The following is a 23,577-nucleotide window of genomic DNA, read 5'->3' as shown; positions in this document are numbered from 1 at the left end:
TTTTGTCCCCCAAAGCCCCAGTAGATAGTTGTATGTCATAGCTGCACATCCTTCTAGTTGCTGTATGTGGGATGCGGCCCCAGCATGGCTGGAGGAGCAGTGCGTCGGTGCGCGCCCAGGATCCGACCCCGGACCGCCAGCAGCGGGGCGCGCGCACTTAACCGCTAAGCCATGGGGCCGGCCCAAAAACGTTGTCTTAGTAGGATTGCTTTTAGGAGTGTATTCATTGTCCGGCTCCCCTGGTTTCTGAGAAGACAACTGTGTAGCAGGAGAAATGGGTGGCTTCTTAGCTGGGGTTCTGACCTGGTTTGCTGTGGACAGCTGCCCTCCTCAGGGTCCCTCTGCCCCTTCCCACCCCCTGAGCCTCAGTTTCTCTCTTCTGTGCAGTGGGAACGCTAACACTCCCTGGTAGATTTGTGGTGACAAGGCCACATGTGTAACGCACCTAGCAAGGGCCCGGCCACAGCAGACACTCAGCACACGGGCCCTGGTGACTCGGTCAGGAGGGTGAGCTGGGTTTCCAGCCGTCAGCTGACCTGGTCCTCAGCTCAGTGGCTACATGTCGTGAGCACACCTGGGGACCCGGGAGCCGGTGTGCATGGAATCCCTGTCGCCCTGTGGCTTGTTCTCACAAGGCGTCTGGAGGCCCCGGGTTCATTTACGGTGCTGGTTCCCGACCCCGGCTGTGCCTGGAGGTCCTGATGCCTGGACCTCGCCCAGACCAACTGAGTCACAGTGTCAGGGCCTGGGACCCAGGCCCTAGCGGGTTTTACAGCTTCCCGGTGGTTCCAGTGTGCAGCCAGGGCTGAGAGCCACGGGTGAGACTGCGGCTGGGCAGGGCCTCGCTCCGTGGACGGCACCACAGCCAGGCGGGAAAGAGGGGTACCCTGAGCTCTGCTTATCCCGTCTTTGCCATGGCCGAAGCATTGCCAAGACATTGGGGGCAGGGGTGGCCCGGATGACTTGGTCACACTGGTGACAGGTCTGCATTCTAGCAGATAACTACGTTGTTTTCTTTCTGTGCTTTCATTTTCTTTCTGTGCTTTTGTAAACAAATAGCGTGACTTATGCTTCCCAGTTAACAGGCTGATGTCACAGACTTTGGACAGGACTGTCCCCTCGCTGACAGTCATCTCCCTCCCCCAGGGAATAGACGAGGCACTTCCTCCCCATACCTGTGTCTTTCAAACTCAGCCCATTTGGTGACTCCTGAAATCCATTAATGGGCTACAATCAGCCTTTTAAGACACGAAATAGAATGAAATGGAAAACATGAGAGTGTCTCGCATGTAGTAACTTTAGTGTTGGTTATACGTTTGTACATTTGTCAGTACTAAGAGGCAGGGTATAAAATGTATTTCTTATTGACTAACACTGGGCTGAGCTCCCCAACCAGCACTGGCCTCCACCAGCTGTGAGCCAGGTCCAGGGTGGTGTTCAGAGAGGTCGTGCAGGAGGAGGGGGCTCTGGGCCAGGCAGCCTGCGTCAGAATCCCAGCTCTGCTTCTCACTGCTGTGTGACCCGGGACAAGTCGCTTGGCCTCTCTGTTCCCAGTTTCCTCCCCTGTAAATGGAGACAGTTCAGTCCCCACCTCCTGAAGGTGTTGCAGTGTGTTATAAAGGGCTTTGCCCGGAGCTCGGCATGGCTGGTACTCTGGGGATAGGTACAATCACTAGGGTTTCCACCGCCATGAATATTATTTCACACATCGTCACCCCCCCAGCCTCACGATCATCTTGCCATTTTGGCAGAGTCGTCTGTCAAGACAGGAGGGATCCTGACGCTAGAGGGAAAGGAGGGAAATGGTGGAGAGCATGGGTCTCGGGGTACCCGGACTGCTGGTGGGGGTCCTCAGCCCATCGGTGGCCCCCTCAAAGCTGGTCAGCTGTCGCGGTGGTTTTTTCGTGTACCTCAAACTTCCTCCCCGCCCTAGAGAAGGAAAAGCTGCCACGCTTTATTTAAAGACTTCCTTGATTTTAAAAATAGGCATTCCTCAGAACACAGGTTTCCGGGGGCCGGGGACAGTGTGGGGGTAGGTGAGCCTGCTGCCGGGAGCCCTCCCATCTCCCCCCGGAGGAGAGATTTGCTCGAGGGATTCACTCCACCCTCCAGGTATGTTTGGTGGGAACCTGCAGTCTGCCGGCATGGAGCACATGGTTTGAGCAGGAGCCCACCCTGTCTCCACCCTGATGGCGGGTGACAGGCTCGAACAGTCACAGAAACAGGTGGACCCGACTTTGCAGGGGAGGAGTGTGAGGCCATGTGTGAGTGCAATGGGGGATGTACCGGTCAACTCCCTGGGGCTGGGGTGCTTGAGGGAGACCTCCTGAAGGAGGAAAGGAGGCTGCATGACAAGGTGGAAGAGTGGTAGGCATTCCAGGCAGAGGAAACCATATGTGCAAAGGCCCTGTGGTTGAAGGAACCTGTCGAGTACAAAGGGCTGAATGGAGACAGTGTGGCCAGAGCAGAGAGAGTGGTGCAGGGTGAGGTCGGACAGGCAGAGGCTGCAGCATGCAGGATGGGCGTGGGCCTCGGGAAGGCACTTGAGTCTTTATTTTTAAAAGCAGTGGGAAGCCAAAGAAGAGTTTTAAATAAGGGAGTGTGTCAGGGGTCCCCAGGATCACCCCAGGTTCACTGATTCACTAGGAGGGCTCATAGGACTCAGCACACAGTTCGACTCATAGCTAAGATTTTACAGCAAAAGGATATAGAGAAAATTCAGCTAAAGGAAAAGGTGCATGAGGTGAAGTCCAGGGGAAACCAGCTCCAGCTTCCAGAGTCTTCTCCTAGTGGAGTCAGTCGCACAGGATGCGCTTAATTCCTCCAGCAAGGAGCTGTGACCACGTGTGTGAAATGTCTGCTGGGAAAGCTGGTCAGAGGCTCAGCACCCAGGGCTCTTGTTGGGGGCTGGTCATGCGGGCACCTCTGCCCAGCACCTAGGAAAATTCCACACGCCCCGAAGGAAAGCAGGTGTGTGTTCACCATAAACCACGTTGCCTATACGCACAGTCCAGGCACAGCGAGCTGTTCCTACCAGGGAATGGGGGGAACCTTCCGAAATCCAGATTCGCAGCTGCCAGCCAAGGGCCGAGCAGGCCTGTCTAAGGACGGCAGCCTCAGGCCTCTCTGCACGGGGAGTGACACAGTGGTGTTTGGAGACGTGCTCTCGGGCTGCTGACAGCGCAGGAGTGAGGGAGAGCGCCGGGGAGCTGGTCCATCCTCCCCGTGAGAGGCGGAGGTGAGGCCAGGGCACGGCAGAGGCTGGAGAAGTAGGTGGTGGATTCGAGGCTCATTTAGATGCTAAAATGCACAGGGCTTAGTGATGGGTGGGCCAAGGGGGAGGGGAAGGGAAGGTGGGGACTGGGGACACTTCTCTGACCCGGCCAGGGTGCGTCTTAAGACCCCTGGACCAGAAGACGAGACCCAGGTGCGAGTCCACGGACTGTCCACTGACTGGTGGCAGTTGCCATGTTGCAGGGCCTCAGTTTCCCCATGTGCTAAGGGAGGGAGGATTGCATCTCAGAACCTTGATTCCAATTACTTTAAAAAATTAGCTTTCCTGCCGTATTTTCCCCTCGTTGGCAGAGCATCTTGGAAAGAACAAAGCTGGTAGACTTCAGTTCGTATGCTAGCTTTCCCACTTACTTAAGTTTCTTTGTTTTTAACTCTCTGTTCCCTTGTTTCGGCTTTCTTACCCAGGGATTCCAGTAATGAATATATTGGTTCATTCTCCGCCCCCCCAAATGCTTGATTCACCACTCAGTCCTCTGCAGGCTGGCTCTCCCTCCAGAAATGGCTGTTTCTTATGGTTAAATCTACTACAATAAAAATTAAAAGTTTCTCTTCACCCTCCAACCCAGTCCCACCCCCTTCCCAGAGGTGACCATTTGGTTTGGGTTGTTGATTTTGTTTGTTGTAACAGAATGGAATGGTATGATGTGTTCTGGCCCGTGACAGGCCACTTTTCGCTCGGACAGACTTCACACAGATCGAGGACCCCCTTCTCTGTCAGTGCCTGCAGGTGCGCAGGCTGCCCGTATTCTTACCAGCTGCGTAGTATTCTGGAGCGTGGGTCCCCCAGCGTGTACTTAATGACGCACTCTGAGGTCGCTCCAGGCCTGCTGTTGTAGCAGGACTGCAGTCACGTCCGCGTGCTCACGTGTGAGTCCCTTGTCAGGTCAGACAATAGGCGCATTTTAAATTGTGATAGAAACTGGTTTAAGGCTGATCCCCTCCTTTGCTCCCACATTGGACAGACTCAGACATTTTTCACAAGATGAAAGACACTGCCCATTGCCCTCCTAAAAAGAACATACACGCCCACCAGGTGGTATAGAGTAGCTCCCCTTCCCGGCGCCTCTGCCATCCTGCCGCACCATGTGACTTTGGCCCGTTGGTCCCTCCTCCCCACGCCTCGGTCTCCCCTTCTGTAGAATCGAGAGCCCGCCCCTCTCTGCCCTGCCTGCTTCTCAAGGTTGTTATGAGCATTAAGCCAGAGCAAGAGGGGGTGGGAGTGGCCTGTGATCTGTGAGCAAACAGCAGCAGCTGCTGCCAGGATTGGTTGCAGAAACAGGCTTCGTCCAAGCGGGTTTGTGACCTCTGCAGGGGCCTGCTTCCTCCTCGGAGTCCAGGATGGGTGTGTGGCCCCCAAGACAGACGGAGGGAGAGCGCCTGGCCCGTGGCCGCCCGTCCAAGGCTGACTCGGGCACACACCCTCTGTGCTAGCCTCCTGGGGCTGCCATAACAAATGACCACAAAGTGGGGGTTGTAAAAGAGCAGAAATTGATTCTCTCAGTTCTGAAGGCCAGAAGTCTAAAATCCAGGTGTCAGCAGGGTTGGTTCCGTCTGAGGCTCCGAGGGAGGGTCTGTTCCGTCCCTTTCTCCAGCTTCCGGTGGGTGCCAGCAATCCTTGGCGTTCCTTGGCTTGTCGATGCATCCTTCCACTCTCTGCTCCATCGTGACGTGGCCGTCTCCTCTGTGTCTCTCCTCTTCTTATAAAGACCCCAGTCATGGGATTTAGGGCCCACCCTAAATCCAGGATGATTTCAGCTCAAGATCTTTCATTGCATCTGCAAAGGCCTGTATTCCAAGTAAGGTCACATTCTGAGGTTCCGAGTGGACATGAATTTTGAGGCAGCCACAATTGCACCCACGACGCTCTCCGAGCGGGCAGATCTCCAGCCCCTGACTGCCTGGCTTTTTCTTGGCCGTATGTTCTGGAACATGGGCTCCAAGTCATACAGCCCAGGGGCAGATCCTCGCTCTGCCATTCTTCAAGTGTGTGATTTGGGAGAAGTCGCCATGGCCTTGACCTCAGAGGGTTGTTAGGAATTAAAATGAAATAGTGCATTTAAGGAACTTAGTATGCTATTATGACAAGTAATAATAATAATAGATGGCGCTGCTATTGTGTCTTGTTTTGAGGTGGAGTGTTGACTAATAAACACATCAGGTCCCCAAAAGTAGGCTCTGCGAGGGAGCAGGGAAATGGGGACTTAAGGGACATCAGGCCCTGGGAATCGGGAGTCGGCCGAATTTCTTAAAAAGTACTTTTTTCTGTGATTGTTGGATGACCATGAGATAGGGCCCTTCCCCCTCCTACAGATGACAGCTTCAGAGCCTGTAAAAATAGACATCCGCGTTAGCTCAGGGCTGATCTCCTCACCAGAAAAAAAAAAAAAAAAAAAAGTAGACATCCGCAAGAACGTTTTCTCTCCATCTCTTCTAGGTCTGTTTTTCTCGTTTCTCCCCCTCTCCCAGGCACTCGTCTTTCTGGTATAGTACCTGTCATGTGTAAAAGAGAAGTAGGCGATGTGTTTACCTTTGTGGGGTAGCTCCTGCGGTTTTGTTGTTAATTCGCTTATTAAATATTTATTGAGCCCTCCCTGTGACTGGGGGAGGAAGAGCTGTGCCCTCCCAGAGTTTACAGACGGGTGCAGGAGACAGATATACCAAGATGTCACGGCGCTCGTTAGTAAGTGGCATGACGGGGAGACAGAGGAAGGCCGCTCACTCAGCGGGCAGCGGCCAAAGAGGGCCTTCCAGGGGAGGTAAAATCTAGACGAGATGCCTGAGGACCTTAGACCTCTTTCTAAGACCTGAAAGGGACCAGGGTGAGACAGGCGGCAGGTGTCCCAGACAGTGGGGACAGGCTGTGCCAAGTCCTTGAAGCCAGAGAGAGCATGGTTCCTTCTAGAAGTGCAGTGCGTTTGGTGGAACTGGAGTGTGGCAGAGCCTGGGGAGGAGATCAGGGCCTGGGGACCAAGAGGGCTTTGTCCTGAAGGCTGTGGTGGGCAGGGGTGGGGGGACTGGAGGTGATGGTGGGGGTAAGTGAGAGCAGGGACACAGCCAGACCGGCACTGGAGAAAGGTTACCCAGGCCACCGGTGCATGGAGAAGAGATGGGGTAGGAGGCCAACTGAGGTTGGTGTGGGCGTCCCAGCAAGAGGTGGTGGCAGGAGGAGAGGGCTGGACGGAGAAGGGAGGATGGGGCGTGAGCGGAGTTTCGGAGATTAGGTTGATGGGGCTTGAGGGAGAGAGAGGAGCCAGGGCTGGTCCTTGGCTCTTGGCTTGGGTAGCGGGGTGGATGTGATGCATGCCCTAGGGGAACATGGAAGGAGGAGTGGATTTGGGGGAAAAAGATAAGGAATTAGTTCAGTTTGGGTCACAGCAAACTAAAGACCTAGCAGGGGAGCAGACATCAGGCTGGAGACTTTGATTTGCACGTGAGCAACGTTGAGAAAACAGGTGCGCTGAGACCACCCAAGGGAGAGAGTCGCCCTGCACCAGGACAAGGTCAGGGTTGGGGTCTCGGGGACATGCGGCGGCGTGGGGGCAGGGACATGGTACAGGAGGCTGAGAAGGGTGGCCAGAAATGGGAGGAAAGTCAAGAGGCGAGATTGTCAAACCACCGAGTCAGTGGTGTGAGAGGATGCAGGGCAGTCAAGGTGGGAACCACAGCCATGGGCTTGGACCCAGAGAGAGTAGTGTCAGGATATAGTGGGACAGCAGGGGTTGATGCAAGGGCAATGGAGATGGCGGCGTCCGGTGCCAGGGCCTCTACTTGTCTAGATTCTCGGGGTTTCAAGTGACAGAAACAACTCAATCTAGCTTCAGCCACAAAGGGAGAGAAGTCTGGGGGTTGCAGAGGCAGGCAGCGGGCCGATAAACAGAGAAGTGGAATATCCATGGACGGAGATAGCCACGGACGGTGATGAAATTGGAGGAGAGGAGAGGAGAGTTGTTGTTCAAGAATAATAATAACCGGCGTTGATGGAAGGGCTGCTCCAGGCCAGGCGCGGAGGTTGGTTCTCTGTAACTCACTGAGTCAGTCTTTCCGTCCGCCTGGGCAGGGAGGGGGCCTGAGAGCTGAGAGCTGAGAGGCCAGGGTGGGTGGTGAAGTTGCTGAGGCCCGCGACATTTTCCTGATTGGCTATATCTTTGACCTTTTCTGCTTCTGGCATGACAGATACTTGACTTAAAACCAGAGTTGTTTTCTGCTCTGCTGGGTGCTGTAAATATTTTCATCCCAAATTACTGAAAGTGGCTTCTTTTCTGGTCTCAAGGTTTCAGAAAGAAAAATTTCCTCTCCTGTAAAATATAAATGTGGTTTTTGCAAAGCACCCTGAGGCTCCCGCCACGCTGAGAACTAGCACTGGAGGTTTCCATCTGCCAGATGAGGTGTTTTAGGGGGAAATTATGGCCAGTAGCCGCCCAGAGGTCTTCAGGACAGCTGTGGGCCTGCCCTTCGCTGGCCCTGGGAACCCAGCGACAAGGCTGCAGCCCGGGGTGGGGGACGGGGGTACCAGTGCTGTGAGCCAACAGGTACTTGATGGGCTTCTCTAGTCAAATGTCACATGAGACTCTGGGGACACAGACCCTGCCTTCATGCAGCTTAAATGCCAGTGAAGAGAGAGACGCAGTAAATGGCCACACAAAAAAGTTTCTACTTAGACTGTGATAAGGGCTCTCAAAGGAAAAGTAGAATAAGAAGAGAGGTTAAATCATTGAGAAAGGGGTCTGATTTAGGTTTTAGGGGTCAGGGAGGGCCTCTCTGAGGAAGAGACATTTCACCTGAGGCTTCAAGCATGAGTAAGAGTGAGCCAAGCTCAGAGTGGGGAGAAGAGCATTCTAGGTTGAGGGGAGAGCCCATGTGAATTCAGGCTCGGAGTGAGGAGAGTGTGGAGCATTGGAGGGATGGAAGGGCGGCCAGCGCAGCTGGAGTGTGGTGAGCAGGTTGTGGGGAAGGAGATGAGGTCAGACCCCACAGGGCCATGTATGTCATGGGAAGGATCTTGGATTTTTACCCAAAGAGCAAAAAGGAGCTAATGCAGGGGTTTAGCAGGGGCCAGTGATATGATCAGAGCTGAGGGTTTATGAAGTGCACTCAGGCTGCTGGGTGGAGAATGCACCGGAAGAACTGGGTCGAGGGAGACAGATCTATAAGGAGGCTGTTGCAGTCTTCCTGGATGAGAGGGTGAAGGCTTGGACTGGGGCAGTGGTGGAGGAGGAAGTGAACTGTGGAGGTGGGGAGAAGAGAGGCAGGCTCCAGGAGAGTAGATGGGGAAAGAATGGAAGGTTCGCTCTCAGGAGGTTATGCGTGGTCATCAGCTCTCCTTGGGCCTCTCCGCATCTGAGGAGGTCTCAGATCTGGGGCTCCCGAGCTACCTGAGCAATACGGGAGACTGGGCAGGGGAAGCAGCCTGGAGTCCAAACCACGGGATTCCTCATGTAGCATTTTGGAGCACTACCCCCTCCACACCTGTCACCCACAACCTCGCCCTGCAGTCTTTGAAGTGCCAGGGACTTCCCCAGGGCACTTAACAAGAAAATGTTGGGGTTCGGGGGGGTTTGTGAAAGAGGTCGTATCCTTTGACCGAATTTGGAGCTTGGAAACTTACAAGGCACCACAGAACAGAGGAAAGGACAGTGGACTGGGGGCCATAGAGCTTGAGTCCTGTTCCCAAGTGCACTGCTGCTGGTTACCTGAGACCTTGAGCAAGCCCTGGCTGCCCATCCCTGAAATGCTCCTGTCTCTGAGAGTGGGGCAATCAGACCAGGTCATCTCTTTGGGCTCTAACCGTTCCTGAGCTCGTGAAACCTATTATGAAAAGAATCTGAGCATGCACCAAAGGTGTATTGATGGAGAGAGGTTGTTTTATTTTACTTCAAAAAATGTAAAAATATAAAGGAATAAAAATATTATCAAATACGTATGTAATCATCATCCTGAATTGACAGCTATTAATATCTTGTCATCTTTTCCTCATATCTTTTTGTAATTTAGAAAGATATTTTTCAGATAGCATTCAAGTACATTTTTTTTTCCCGAGGAAGATTAGCCCTGAACTAACATCTGTTGCCAATCCTCCTCTTTTTTTGCTGAGGAAGATCGGCCCTGGGCTAACATCTGTGCCAATTTTCCTCTACTTTATATGGGACGCCGCCACAGCATGGCGTGACAAGCAGTGCGTCGGTCCACCCCCGGAATCAGAACCTGCAAACCCTGGGCCGCCAAAGCGGGGTGTGCGAACTTAACTGCTACGCCACCAAGCCAGCCCTGTCAAGTACATTTTGACTCCCTCCATTTTCAGCCCATATCCCTCTTGTGAAGTTGGTGTCTCCTTCCAGTCCATTCTTTTGTTTGTTTGTCCTCCTCGGTATTCATTGAGCTTCTTGGATCTACGTGTTTACATTTTTCCATCAGCCTTGGACGTTTTTTCAACCATTATTTCTCCAAATATTTTTCTGCCCATCTCTCTCTCTCATCTCCTTTTGGTACCCCAGGTACATGTATGTTAGATCACTTGATATTGTCCCTGAGGCTCTGTTCTTTTTTTTTTCTTGCCATGCTTCCACTTGATATTTTCTATTGCTCTGTCTTTAAGTTCACGGATCTTTCCTTCTACCGTATCTAATCAGCTGTTGAGCCCAAGTGATTTTTTTATTTCATATGTGTATTTTTCAGTTCTAAAGTATCCATTTGGATCTTTTTTATAGTTTCCGTTTCTCTACTGAGATTCTCTATGTGTTCCCTCATTAAGTTCATGTTTTCCTTGAAATCCTTGAACATATTTATAGTAGCTATTTTCAAGTCTTTGGCCAATTCTATTATCTTTGTCCATTTGGAACTAATAAGCTAATTTTTCTACTGGTTATGGGCCAAATTTTTCTGCTTCTTTATCGTCTAGTAATTTTTTATTGTATGCTGGGCATTACTAGTGCTACATTGTTGAGTGTATTTTGTTGTCCTCCCTAATAGAATTTGAGTTTTGTTCCAACAGGCAGATACTTTACTTGGGAATCAGCTTGATCTTTTCGAGCCTTATTTTTCAGTTGACTCGGGATGGGTCTAAGGTGGCCCTTACTGTAGGGCTAGATTAGGTTTATTTATGGGGCCTGGCTTCTCTGGAATTTCTACTGAATGCTCAGCGTGTTCCACGAGACATCTCTACTCTGGCTGTTTGGAACTCACACATCTCCCAACCCAGCACTGTGTCATCTCTAGTGGTTGTTCAGCTGTTTAAAACTCCACCAAAGTTGTATTTTTGGAGGTCTTTCTCTGCACAGTTTCCTTTTCTCTGGTACTTTGCCATGCAAATTCCTGAGCGAGGGAGGCTCAATAGCCCTGAACTATAATGTTTGCCTCCACACTCTAGAAAGTACCTCCAGGCAGAAAGCCAGGGTGATTGTGGGGCTCATCTCACTTGTTTCTCTTCTCTTAGGGATCAGAGTAAATTTCATATATTTTATCCAGTTTTATAGTAATTTATGGCAAGAGGGATAATCTGGTATCAGTTACTCTATCACAGCCAAAAGCAGAAATCCATCCCATTCTTTTGTATGTCTACACATAGTATATAGTAATATTTTGTATGTATTTTTAAAATTTTACTTAAGTGGTATTCTATTCATATACCTTTATATCTTCCTTTTACACTCAACATATTGTTTAAGATCTCCTCACATTGCTAAATTCATTCAGACACTTAAATATTTGAGTGTTTTTGAGTGTCTGTTAAGTGCAAGGCACTGAGTGTACAGTTGCACAAGATGGAAAAAGTCCCACTCTCATGGAACTTAGAGTCTAGTGGGGGAGGCAGATAATAAACAGATAAACAAGTACACATATAATGTCAGACAGCAGTAAGTGCAATAAAGAAAAATGAAGCAGGGTTAGGGGATGCAGTGTGCCTGGGGGAGGGTGACAAGACAAGGACTCAGAAGGGGTGACATTTGAGCAGAAGCCTGAGTGAAGGTATGAGCCATGCAGATGTCTAGGGGAAGAGAATTCCAGGAAGAGGGACTAAATGTGCTGAAAACCCATTTGAGGGTTTTAAGGAAGGGCATGATGTGACCTCATTTATGGTTTAGAGAGTTCTTTCTAATTGCTGTAGGGAGAGTGGATATTGGAGGGAGGCAGGGAGGCTGCCAGCAAGAGATGGCAGGAAATGATTGGCTTGAACAAATAGCAGTGGAAATGGGAGATATGGTCTTACTTGCAGTGTAGTTTAAAGGTAGACCCAACAGATTTACTGTTAGGCAAATGTTGAGTGAGAGAGAAAGAAGGATCAAGAATGATCCAAGGTTATTGGCCTGATGAAGTAGACAAATGAAGTGCCATAACCTGAAATGGGGAAGGTTTGGGTGATGAATGAATGATTCTGCTTTGGACATGAGGAAGGTTTGGATGGTGAATGAATGATTCTGCTTTGGACATGCTAGGTGTAAGATAGCGATAACAAAGGGTGATGTCCTGTAAACAAATGGACATCATGTCTGGAGTTCAGGTGAGAGAGTGGGACTGGAGATGGTATTTGAGCATCATCAACGTAGAGATGGCTTGTAAAGCCATGCTGCGGAAGGAGATCCCCCAGGAACTTAGCGTGGAGAAGAGAGGTGGTCATAGGCTCGAGCCCTGGGAATGCCAATACTTAAAAGTAAGGTCTTCCTCTTAAGAGATCCAGCAAAAGAGACTGGCAAGAAGCAACCATTGAGGTAGGAGGAAAACCAAGCGTGTGTGGAATCTCAGAAGCCAATGAAGGAAGTGTTTGAATAAAAGAGTGATCCACTGTGTTCAGTGCTGTCAAGCACGTACACGTGGATGTCTTCAGTGATATATAGAGATTAGTTCATTCATTTTAACTGCTGTGTAGTATTCCAGCACATGAATAGAGAAGATTTGTTCCTCTGCCTCCCACCATTTAGGTGAACATTTGCAGTGAATATTCTTGAACATCTCACTGATTTAAGCATACGTGGGTGAGTTGCTCTTTGGAGCCTGTCTTGGGATGGAATCACTAGATCATTAAGAAAAATATGCACAACTTCAACTTGACAAAGCAATGCCAGATGGCTTCCAAAAATGGTGGTTCCAGTCTCCATTCCTATCTTCAATGTTGAAGAGACCCCACTGCTTCACACCTTCACTAACATCTGCTTTGTAGACTTAAAAATTCTTGCCAGTCTGAGGAGTGAAAACATGTGTGCTTGTTACTTCAATTCCCATTTTCCTGAGTACTAGCGAAGTTGAGTGTCTTGGCCATTTGAGTTTCCTCTTACGTGACCTGCCTGTTAATATCCATTACCTAGTTTGCCATGGAGTTGTCTTTTTTTTGGTAAGATTTCTTTATATATTCTGGACACTAGATCTTTGTCTATTAAGTACATTGCAAATATTTACTCCCAATCTGTGGCGTGTCTTAACTTTGTAGGGTTGTGTTTTGTGTGTGTGTATAAAATATAAAAGCTTTTAGTTTTGATGAGTCAAATCTATCCATTTCTTTTGTATTTTGTGTCTTATTTAAGCAATTTTTCCCTAGCCTAAGGTCATGAAGATACTTGCTTGTATTTTGTTGTAAGACTTGAAAGTTTTTTTTACATTTATATATGTTTATGTTAATGTCAGTGCATCTGAAATTTCTTTTGTATGTGGTGTGAGGTAGGGATTTTTTTTTTTCTTTTGGGAGAGCCAGCTGTCCTAACCTCTCCAGCCTTTTCCCACTGATGTGGCTTGCCACCACCCTCACATCCAGGTTCCCATAGGGACCTGGGTCTGTTTGGGGCTCTCTTTTCCTGTTCTGCTGACCATATCACCTATTCTTGTACCCATACCTGAAAGTTTTCTTTATTGAAGGTCATAAAAAATTTGATATCTGGTAGAGTAAGTTGGGCAAAAGAGGGATGATTATTTGCTTTTTGCTTTGAACTCATCTCTCTTTAAACAACTGTCCATCATGTATTTAAAACAGCACTGGCTGAACTTAGGAAAAATCCATTTGCCACTCACCTGTCAAGGACTATCTGTGGCGTGAAGTGGGGCCCTTCACTTTTCTGTGAAACTCGGGGAACTTTTACTTTTGGCTTTCCCCTCCCGCCTGCCCTGCCAACTCTCGCCTCCGGTCTTTCAGGTTGTGATGTCTCTGAACCATGGGCTGCTCTTCCGGGGTTTACACGTGGGCCTGTGGTGGGTGTTTTGTGACTGGGCCACAGCGCCAATTCCGTTGGTTACTGCCAACCAGACCACGGCGACAGGCCTGATGGGTCTGGGGTTTCCTGTTGCCTCACCGGCACTGAGACCCTGGCTTCCAAAAATAAAAGCACAAGAAACCACCGTGACCTCACGGGCTCTGTGCTCGCACGGTGCTCTGTCTTCACCCCTGCGGCCCGGCCCGGCCAAGGCCCTGCTCCCCAGAGAGTGACGTGGGGTCCGAGCGGCTGGACGGGCTCTGAGGGCCACCCTGCCTGAGCACTTGCTCGCTCCCTGTCCCCTCCCTCCAGACAGTCACCCGCAGGGCCAGGGTGGCTCCCGCCGAGAGGATGAGCAAGTTCCTGAGGCACTTCACCGTCGTGGGGGACGACTACCATGCCTGGAACATCAACTACAAGAAATGGGAGAATGAAGAGGACGATGACGAGGAGGAGCAGCCAGCGCCGACGCCAGCCTCAGGCGAGGAGGGCAGAGCTGCTGATGCAGCTGCCACCCCTGCCCCCGTGCCCAGGCCGCCCCTAGACTTCAGGACCACGTTGAGGAAGCTCTTCAGCTCCCACAGGTTTCAGGTAGGTGGGCCCAGGGTGGGGCAGAGCTGTCAGCCGAGAGTCATGAGGCCAGCTGGGGCCCATCTCTGCCACTGCCTCCTTCATTATGCAGATGTCTCCCGAGCGCCAGCCATGTGCCAGGCGCCCCGTACACCCCTAGGTACCCTGGGCAGGTCCCGTGTTGTCAGGGGCAAAATAAGTCATAATCCAAAAGTCAGTTAAATGTCCTGATGAATGGATAGACAAAACGTGGTCTGTCCATACACAGCCGTAAGAAGGAACGAAGCACCAACACGCCACAGCGTGGATGAGCCCTGACGGTGTGATGCTGAGTGGAAGAGGCCAGACACCAAAGGCCACGTGTTTTGTGATTCCGTTTATGTGAAATGTCCAGAATACATGAGTCCATACAGACAGAAAGCAGAGTAGTTGGTTACAAGTTGGAGGGAGGGAAGAAGGGGGAGTGCCTGCTTAATGGATATAGGGTTTCCACCTGGGGTGATGAACGTGTTCTGGAATTACGCAGTGGTGATGGTTACACAGCCTCTGAATGTGCTTAGTGCTGTTGAACTTTTTTTTAAATGGTTAAAATAGTAAATTTATATTATGCAAATTTTACCACACACAGAAAGAAAATTAAAGGGTAAACATTGGAGGCAGAAAAAATGTTCTTGCCTTCATTCATCAAACGCTGAGTGCCTGCCTGGAGTTGAGCAAGGCTGAGAGGGACCCATGCCTCACAGACTCATCACCCTGGGGCCTCAGTCTCTTTTGTGGAGTGATGCCATAAATATCTGTCTGGCTTGACCCACTGCCGACCTCCAGGTGTGGTTATGGGGAGAACATGGGAGGGAGACGTGGGCTTCAAAGAGAACAGAACCTTCTACAGCATTCAGTATCTGTTCCAACATTTCCTGATTTTGAAGGACAAAGGCAGGTTGAGTCTGGCCAGCCCTCTCTGAACCCCACGCCCCAGCCCTGCGGTGGACAAGCAGTGTCAGGAAGCACGTTCCGAGGCCCAGGGACATTAGGGAAGCACACAGCCCCTTGTCAGCCCAGTTCCCGAATAGAGCCATTTCGGGGACCCTGCTGCAGGCATCCTCCTAAACCAAAAGAAACCAGTTCCCCCCTAAAGCCAATAGCCCTTCTGGAAGCAGAGAGAAGCAGCCCTTGCCTCTCCCATCACTGACTTTGTTCCAGGATAAAATACAAAAAAAAATTTATTTTGGTCTTTTTTTCGCTCTCATGTGGCTTAGAGAAACAAAACAGGCCAAGCGAGCCAGCAGCTCAGCGCTTTCCTCTGTGGCTGTGACAGGAAAGGAAGCGTGGTATTAAGTTGTTGAGGTTGAAATCCCAAACCCTCAATTCCAGGAGCAGAAGGAGGGAGCAGCTTCCTGCCAGCTGCAAGGGGGAGCCCTGGGCCGCCCCCCTCCGGAGGCCCCCCTCTCATGGCTGGGCCCACCAGGCCATGTGGCTCTGGGCTGGCCCCCTGAGCTGGGCCCCCCAGAGACACTCACTCGTACTGGGGAGAAAGAAGACTGACTGTCATGAAATAAGTAGAGATGTTTATTCATTCACTCGACGGTTCCTCCCTAGCACCTCCTGTGTGCTGGGCATATAGTGGGGAACATGGCGAACACATCCCTGCTCTCGCTCACGGAGGATCGAGGCTCTGCGGAGAGGCGGGCATTCCAGAAATCACCCAGACAGATGCTGGTTACAAGCGGAGAGAAGCCCTCTGCAGGCAGACAGAAGGGGGCCTGAGAGATCCTGGGGGTCGGGGGAGACCTGATGTAGGATTGAGAGGCGGTGGACATGTGGCAGAGGAAAGGACATTTCACCTGACCCCTGAAGGCTGGGCAGGAGGAAGCTCTGTGGATGGGGACGGGGGAGCCCCAGGCAGAGGGGCTTGTTTGCAAAGAGCTCAAGGTAGGAGAGGGTCTGCAGTGTTCCAGGAATTGAGAAGGGTGAACATGGCTCGTGTGGAGCGAGAAGAGGGATCATTTGGCAAGAGAGAAGGCACTAGAAGGTCATCCATGGGCAGTGGGCGGTCACAGAAGGTTCTAAGTGTTGGGTGGGAGGAGGTGACATGACCAGATTTGCAGAGGGGCTCAGAGTGGAAGCAGGGAAGCCACCCAGGAGCTGGGATACAGGGTCAGGGGTTTGATCTCTGCCGGTAGAATCAGCATACAAGAAGATTCTGGAATCCCTTTCTGGGATGCAGTCTCCACCTGTTCCCATGGTTTGAAGCAGCCAAGGTGACATGGTATATAGTTCACTGCTGTCACTTCTCACACTGGATGGCACAAGCAAGGGAGAGAAGATGGGGTGTGTCAGGCCTGTGGAAACCGTGGATGGACAGGGTAGCTGAGCCAGGGGAGGACAGTCATGAAGGTCAAGGAGCTCCACCTTTATTACCTGCCCACTGTGGCCGGGCAGGGCTAACGCCCTTGACACATTATCTCACATAACGCTCTTATTGTCACTCTGTGGTGGAAAATGTCGCCAAACCTGTTTTCCCCAGGAGGCACTGAAGCTTAGGGTTGACGCCAAGGCTCAGCAGTACTGAGAGGTGTGTCCAAGGTCCAGGCTAATGGGGGAGCAGGGAGCAGGCCCAGGACTGGCTGCCTGTGGCCCGTGCTCTGCACCACTGGACTCTGCTGCTAGGCACGGCCGTCTTTGCCAGGCGAGGATTTGGAATTAACCAGCTTCCCTGAATTCTCAGCATTTTTCTTTGTGACGTGACTCCCCTCAGAAATAGTGCTGCCTTGTGCACTGGCAAATTCCGGGCCTTGGGGATTAGTTCAGAGAGGCTGGAGTTGGGACCCAGGCATTGTAGTTTTGTGACCTGGAGTCTGTCTGTCTCTCTTTTTAATTGAGGTAAGATTCACATAACATAGTTAATCATTTTAGAGTGAGTAATTCAGTGGCACTTATCAAGTCCATTCACAGTGTTGTGCAGCCATCACTACTGTCTAGTTCCAAAACGCTTCCATCCCCCCAAAAGGAGATCCGGTACCTGTTAAACAAGAACACCTCAGCCCCTCAGCCCCTGACAACCACTAATCTGCTTTCTCTCTCTCTAGATTTGCCTGTTGTGGACATTTCAAATACATGGACACATGTAACATATATGGTCTTGTGTGTCTGGCTTCTTTCACTCAGCATGATGTTTTCTAGGTTCATCCACGTTGCAGCATGTGTCAGTGCTTCATTCCTTTTTATGGCTAAATATTCGGTCTGTTTTTATATCGCCATGCCTTGGTTTGGGGCCAGATAAGCCCTCAGATCCCTTTAGCTCTAAAATAAAACCAAGGATGAAGAAAGAAAAGGGAAAAAACCCACCAGAGGCTTGAATCTTTATTAAGCTACTGAATTTGGATTATGCGTGAAAACTTCATTACAAAGCAATTTGCTGTGCAATTTTCACAAAACTATGTCTTCAAATACTTTAATTAGCTACAGGTTGAAATGGTCAAAAGGTTTAATAGTCTGTTCTTGCATAGGCCTGAACTGAATTTCAACCTGAAGCTGCAGAAACTGCCCAGAGATGGCAGAGTAACTGTCAGAGGTCAAATCTCTCCACCTGAGGGTGAGAAGCAAGGCCCTAGGGGAAGCAAGTGCTGTTCTAGAATTCCCAAGGGAAGAGGCGGGTCACACGGTGTCCTTTGGGGTTCCTCCCATTGCTGCCGTTTCCTCCACCACCATGTCATCCCCGTCTCCCCACATGCCGTCACCTCCACCCCGCCATTAGTGCCCCTACCAATGTTGTGACCACACCACTGCCATCACTGAGACCACCCACTCACTCCAACCCGGTCCCCACTGCCCCCCGCCGCCCCCCTCCACCAGCGGGTGGTTGAGATGGTCCTTCCCACAACTCTTGTCAGTCTCCCACCTGAGTTGGGGCGGGTATGTCACGGCTCCAGACAGAAGCTGCTCTGTGTGCACAGTGGACATCGCTGTAACCCAACTGCCTGGAGAAGGCGGTCCCCAGGTGTGCTTCCATCACTCTGATCTCGGAGGCTGCATGTTTTAATTATTTATTGAGCATCTTTTCTGGGCATACTCTGGCAAGAGCAATCCCTAGAACTAGAAAAATAAAAGCTTGTAGAAACTTTACTTATTTTTTGTCATCTAGGAATTGGCAGTTTGGTTTGAGAGATGCTGGGAAACAGTGAACAAGTAAAAAAAGACAAGTGGTGACCGTGGGTCATTCGATGAGCTGTACAGAGGAGCTCTAGGAGGACGAGCTCCGCCCGGAGGCGGCAGGAAGGGGGGGCTTCTGTGAGAGGAACCGGCCCCCAGTGGGCTCCTATCCTTGGCATCTTTCCCCAGTGGTTTCACCCAGATGTTTGCAAACTAGCCCTGAAAGATGGAAGGAGGGGCCCTGTTTGGTCTCACGGTTTCTTGCTCCTTCCCCTGGTCCGCAGGTCATCATCATTTGCCTGGTCATTCTGGATGCCCTCCTGGTGCTGGCCGAGCTCATTCTGGACCTGAAGATCATCCAGCCCGACAAGAATAACTATGCTGCCAAGGTAGTGTGTCAGCACCCCTCGGGGGTTTTCACTAATATGGTCACTTCTCTTATCTGCACTGAGGGCGGGCAAAGGGGCAGATAGCACCCGCCTTGGAGTAGCCAGGCTTCATTAGAGAGTGGTCTGATGGGTGCTATTAGCCAAAGAGCAGAGAAAGTGTCTTCCTTTCCAAGTTCCAGATGGGCATTTACTACAAGCAGGAAACCGTCTCATTTCACTTGATGGCTTGAATCTTTAGCCGTCCTAGACCGCTGAGCCGCAGCACGGCATGATTCTAGGGGGAGGGGTGACCAGGAGAATGATACTCTCCCATCCCTTAAAGGCAGACAAGCTTCTGCTCCTGTCGATGTTCTGACGTGGTTCCCATGCTGAAGCCATCTGGGGGACGCGCCCGCTGTCTTCTCTCCAATTCATAGTTACTGCCTGAGCCACCCCAGACACTCACCCGAGGGGCAGCGGATGCACCAAGAATGCACATGTGCCCCTGTCATCAGTAACATGGGAGAAGGCCGGGGGCTTAAAAGCATCTCCAATACCCTTTTTTTTTAATTCAATTGCTAATGCAAAAATGTCTCTTCAAGTGGTAAAAGGGCAATAAGAAAATGTTAAACCTCCTTCCTCCTCCTGGCCTCTTTCCCAAGGCAGCCGTTATGTTTTCTTCTTGCGTAGATGGACAAGTATCTTTCTTCTCTCTCGATTTTTTAATAGAATCAGTAACACACCTGCCACACTCACTGTCTTGTGCCTTTTTCCTCAACTTTTTATTATGAAAAATGGCAAATATACATTTTGCTATATTTGCCTTCTCTCTATATATACATATCCCCACAAACACATTCATATATTTTTGACCATTTGAAAGTAAGCATCATGACACTTCACCCCTAAACACTTCGACACGCCTACGAATAATGTCTTTCTCCTATAGAACCGTAATAGCATTATCACACCCAAACAAATTATCAGTAATTCCAATATCTAAAAACCAGTTTGTATTCAAATTTCCTTATTCATCCTGAGAATGCCTTTTATAGTGGTTTTTTTTTTTTTTTCAAAATAGGATCCAGACTTCTGATGCTGTACCTGGCTGTATCTCCTCAGGCTCTTGTAATCTCAAAGAGTCCCTCCACCTTATTTTTCTCTCATGACATTGACTTTTTGAAGAGTCCAGCCAATCGTCCCGTAGGATGTCTACGTTCTGGATTTGTCTATTTCCTCAGAGGTCCTTTAACGTGATCCTTTATTCCCTGTATTTCCTGTACACAGAGGTTAGGTCCAGAGGCACGATTAGCAAGAGGTCTTCGCTGGGGGCAGTTTTCTTTATGTGGCGGCACATCGGCCAGGGGCCCACTATTAGTGATACTGCTGGGTCACTGGATTAAGGTAGTAAATGCTGAGCTGCTCCTCTGGCCAGGGCACATTTCCCTCTGCAGTTATAGGTGATCTGCCCAGTGACACTGCAGTACCAGGCAAATGTCCTCTTCCCTGTTAGCATCCACTGATGATCACTGCCAGAGCCAGTGAATACGCGGGGGGATGCAAACTGGTGACTTCTAATTCTGTCTTTCCTTCTACAGCTAGTAGTTGATATTCTTTTATAAAGAAGAGCTTTCCTTTTTCTCCCGTGTGTGCACGTGTGTGCACGTATCACTGTGGACTCACAGATTTTTTTTGTATTCCATGTATTACAATCATAGTCATTCTTCTCGATGTTCAAATTGCCCCAGATTTTGTCACTGGGAACCTCTTCAAGCTCCTGTGTCCTTTTGACATGACTCCATAGTCTGTGACAGTTTCCTTACTTTGCAGTCCAAGATGATGTCCCAGCTCACTTGGTACTTTCCTTGCCTCAGAATGGAAATGGTTACTTTAGTGAAGACTACTATTTATAAATCGAGATGTGGGAACTCTCTTCACTTACCATCTCCCTTGGTGATCATTTCTGGTCAATACATATGGATCAGCTTTGATCTTTTTAACAGTTGCACAGTGCTCCAATTGGAGGTGCCATAATGCATTTGCCAAGTGCCCTCTAATGGATATTTCTATTCTACAGACAGTGTGGAAAACCTTTTGTTCTGCAAACTCTGCTGCGGTAAAGATCCTGACAACATGCACGTGTGAGCTTAGCTGTAGGGTAAATTCCCAGTGGTGGAGTTGCTGGGGGATGGGGCATGGTGGATGTTTTCAGTTCTGCCGTTGCCCAACTGCCCTTCAAAGAGAGCAGAGCCTTTGTGTTGTTCCCAGCAGTATTTCCCGCCCGAGGACAGCGCCTGGGGCTGGCAGGAGCTCGGGACTCTCTGCTGATGGAGCAGGTGCACTGGAGGCCGGCTGGCCTGTGGCCTGCGCGCCCACGGCCAGCCTGGACCCACTCTCACTCTGCCTCACTGTCCCCTTCAGGTGTTCCACTACATGAGCGTTGCCATCCTGACCTTCTTTATGATGGAAGTTTTCTTTAAAATCTTTGTCTTCCGCTTCGAGTTCTTTCACCACAAGTTTGAAATCCTGGACACCATCGTCGTGGTGGTCTCGTTCATCCTTGACATCGTCCTCCTGTTCCGGGAGCATGAGTTCGAGGCTCTCGGCCTGCTGATCCTGCTCCGGCTGTGGCGGGTGGCCCGGATCATCAACGGTCTGTGCCCTGCTCCCGGGCCGCTGCGGGGGGGTGGGGGGTGCAGCCTGGGGGTGGGCGCGGGGCCGGGCGGGCTGTGGTCTCCAGCAGTCTCCTCCTGCAGCAGTCGAGCGGGAGGTGACGTGGTCTGATTTGGGGTCCCACAGCCGCCTCTGTGGCTACCGATTGACACCAGGACATGTGCTCTGAGGGGAACTACCTTTCCCTTTAGGCCCTGTTTTCCTGATTATTAGAAGACATTTATGGAAAGGGTTAGGCTAATCCCTGACTAGTCCCTCCCAGCGTGGTTCTGAGTGCCTTTGATTTTAGGATGGTGTTTCCTGGAGAGTGTTCTACCAGACCTCATCCCACCTTGGGAGGGGCACCATCCAAAGGGATGCAGGTCGGCTGAGAAACGCTGTACACTAGATTCCACCCCCTTCGAGAAAGTCACAACACGGGTTAGCTCTGAGAACTGTTTTCCTAATTCACACTTCTGGGGGAAGTAACACCTATTAACATGCCTTAGACTCTGGCTCTGGAGAACACACTTGGGGAAAACTGCTTTACCATATTTCAGGTAAAAATCCTATTCCTCGCACACACCATTGGTGCAGGGAACCTCCATTTCCGAGACGCCGTGGTTCTGCTGTGATTTCATGTGGACACGGTGATCGCCAGCTGGTAAACTGTTCAGCTGCCAGTGAACTAGTCAGAGTTGCTCAAATGCCTGTCCGTGGACCTGCTGAATCAGAATGACCTTCAATGCTATTTGTTTAAATGGAGAGTCTGATGCAGAGGTCTGGGGTGCAGCCCAGCCCGCTCTGCTGCAGCATGACCTGGCAGGCAAAGGGCCACGTCTGCTCAGATGCGGGGCTGTGTGAACGGCTCTGCCTGTGGGCACTGCGGGCTCTTGGTGGCGTTAGGGGCCAGCTCCCATCTAGTGCTTAAAATAAAGCCCATTAAGAACATTCATTTGGGTTCTGTCAAAGGAAACAAAGGAAGCTTTTCAGATACTATTGAAGATGCTTATGCTAATTATCTCATTAATCGAAGAGAAAAATACTCTGTACAAAGATTACGCTCAAATGAGGTAGATAAACTGTTACTGATCATAAATGACTCACGAACCACAGTTACTACCCGTTACTCTCGTATCACACCACTGTAAGATTTGCTCTTGCAGGTGAAACCCCAAGTCTGAGATTTGTTCCTTTTCTTTGTCTAAATGGTGGCAGAGCATAGAAGAACTGGCTAATGCCCATTATTACACTGTTATCAAATTTAATAGCATGACATGAAAGGTCTGAGAAAGCAACACAAGGCCACGCTGGACTCGGTGGGGCAACCAGGAACGCCGCGGGCCAGGGCCCGTTGCTCCCAGGCCTCCGGGCACCGGGTGTGGGTAACGGGTCTGGACACAGTCACTGACTTGGAAAGGGCAGAGCGTCCCCGGCGGCACCTAGTCTTTTGAGGCCGTGTCCCCCGTGTGTGGGCATTTGGGGGCCATCAGAAGCGGCTGATGACCCCTCCCCTCAACCAGTATTTGGGTCATCCCCTGACAACTACACTGGCCACGGCCGTGGGAGGCGGAAAGTTGGGCAAGTGCCAGTCCCAACCCCAAGCTTGAGCATTTCCAGTTTTGCACTCCCACGGCCTGTTTCACTGCTGCTGAGCGGCAGTGCCGTCATGAACAAGCTCTGGTATTAAGGAGTTGATGCTCCTCTGGTCAGTGATTTTTAAGGATTTCTCAGCCCACGTGAGCTGACAAGACATATTTCACAACTGGGTACTAAGTAGCTGAGACGTGAAAAATCGGACCCTCCTCGTTCTGATGCCTTTAAGCGATGCCTGTTTCCTGTCATCCCTCTTGCCATCTGTGTACATTTATAAGGAATACAGGTTTTTTCCCCAAGTGGTTAAATTAGAAACCAGTATCATTGAGACCCTCAATTATTTTTCAGGGATAATTATCTCCGTTAAGACACGTTCAGAACGGCAACTGTTAAGGTTAAAACAAATGAACATACAATTGGCCGCCAAGGTCCAACACCTTGAATTCAGCTGCACCGAGAAGGTAAGAAGACACTTTTGGGAGAATGTCACGTTTGCGGTTCCCCGTCTGTAGCAGGCGCTTCTCGCCGCCAGGCCTTGGCTCAGGCGGTGCCCTTAGCCTGAGCACCCTTCCTTGGCTAAGTCTTCCTTGTCCTTCCATACGCAGCTTAGGCATCGCCTCCTTCCCCAGAGCTCTGCCAGGTGCCCTCCTCCGAGAATCTCTTGCCACTGGTGTTGCCTGTTGGACCCCATCTGCCTGTGGCAGCCTCCTCCGCAGAGCGGAGCTGTCATTCAGCCGTGTGTCCCTGTGCCGGGGGCTCACTGAATGACTGTCATC

The 23,577-nt window shown here is 50.5% G+C and overlaps 1 protein-coding gene across 5 annotated transcripts in view; it reads left to right on the top strand.

The window, feature by feature from the left end:
* The window catches only part of HVCN1 (hydrogen voltage gated channel 1), a 33,551-nt gene that overhangs the window by 9,074 nt on the left and 900 nt on the right, over positions 1-23,577 (top strand). For 3 of the 5 annotated variants that reach the window (XM_058531406.1, XM_058531407.1, XM_058531408.1), the window contains exons 5-8: positions 13,779-14,057; positions 18,470-18,574; positions 20,975-21,206; positions 23,150-23,262. In XM_058531406.1, coding sequence (XP_058387389.1) covers positions 13,779-14,057; positions 18,470-18,574; positions 20,975-21,206; positions 23,150-23,262 — 729 coding nt within the window. Of the gene's footprint in view, positions 1-2,090; positions 2,113-9,450; positions 9,566-13,778; positions 14,058-18,469; positions 18,575-20,974; positions 21,207-23,149; positions 23,263-23,577 lie in introns of those variants that run through there. The other 2 variants (XM_058531409.1, XM_058531410.1) reach the window with 2 other exon arrangements.

Source organism: Diceros bicornis, chromosome 35 (genome assembly GCF_020826845.1).
Source record: "Diceros bicornis minor isolate mBicDic1 chromosome 35, mDicBic1.mat.cur, whole genome shotgun sequence".
Classification (NCBI taxonomy): domain Eukaryota; kingdom Metazoa; phylum Chordata; class Mammalia; order Perissodactyla; family Rhinocerotidae; genus Diceros; species Diceros bicornis.
This window is presented reverse-complemented; position numbering and strand designations above follow the sequence as displayed.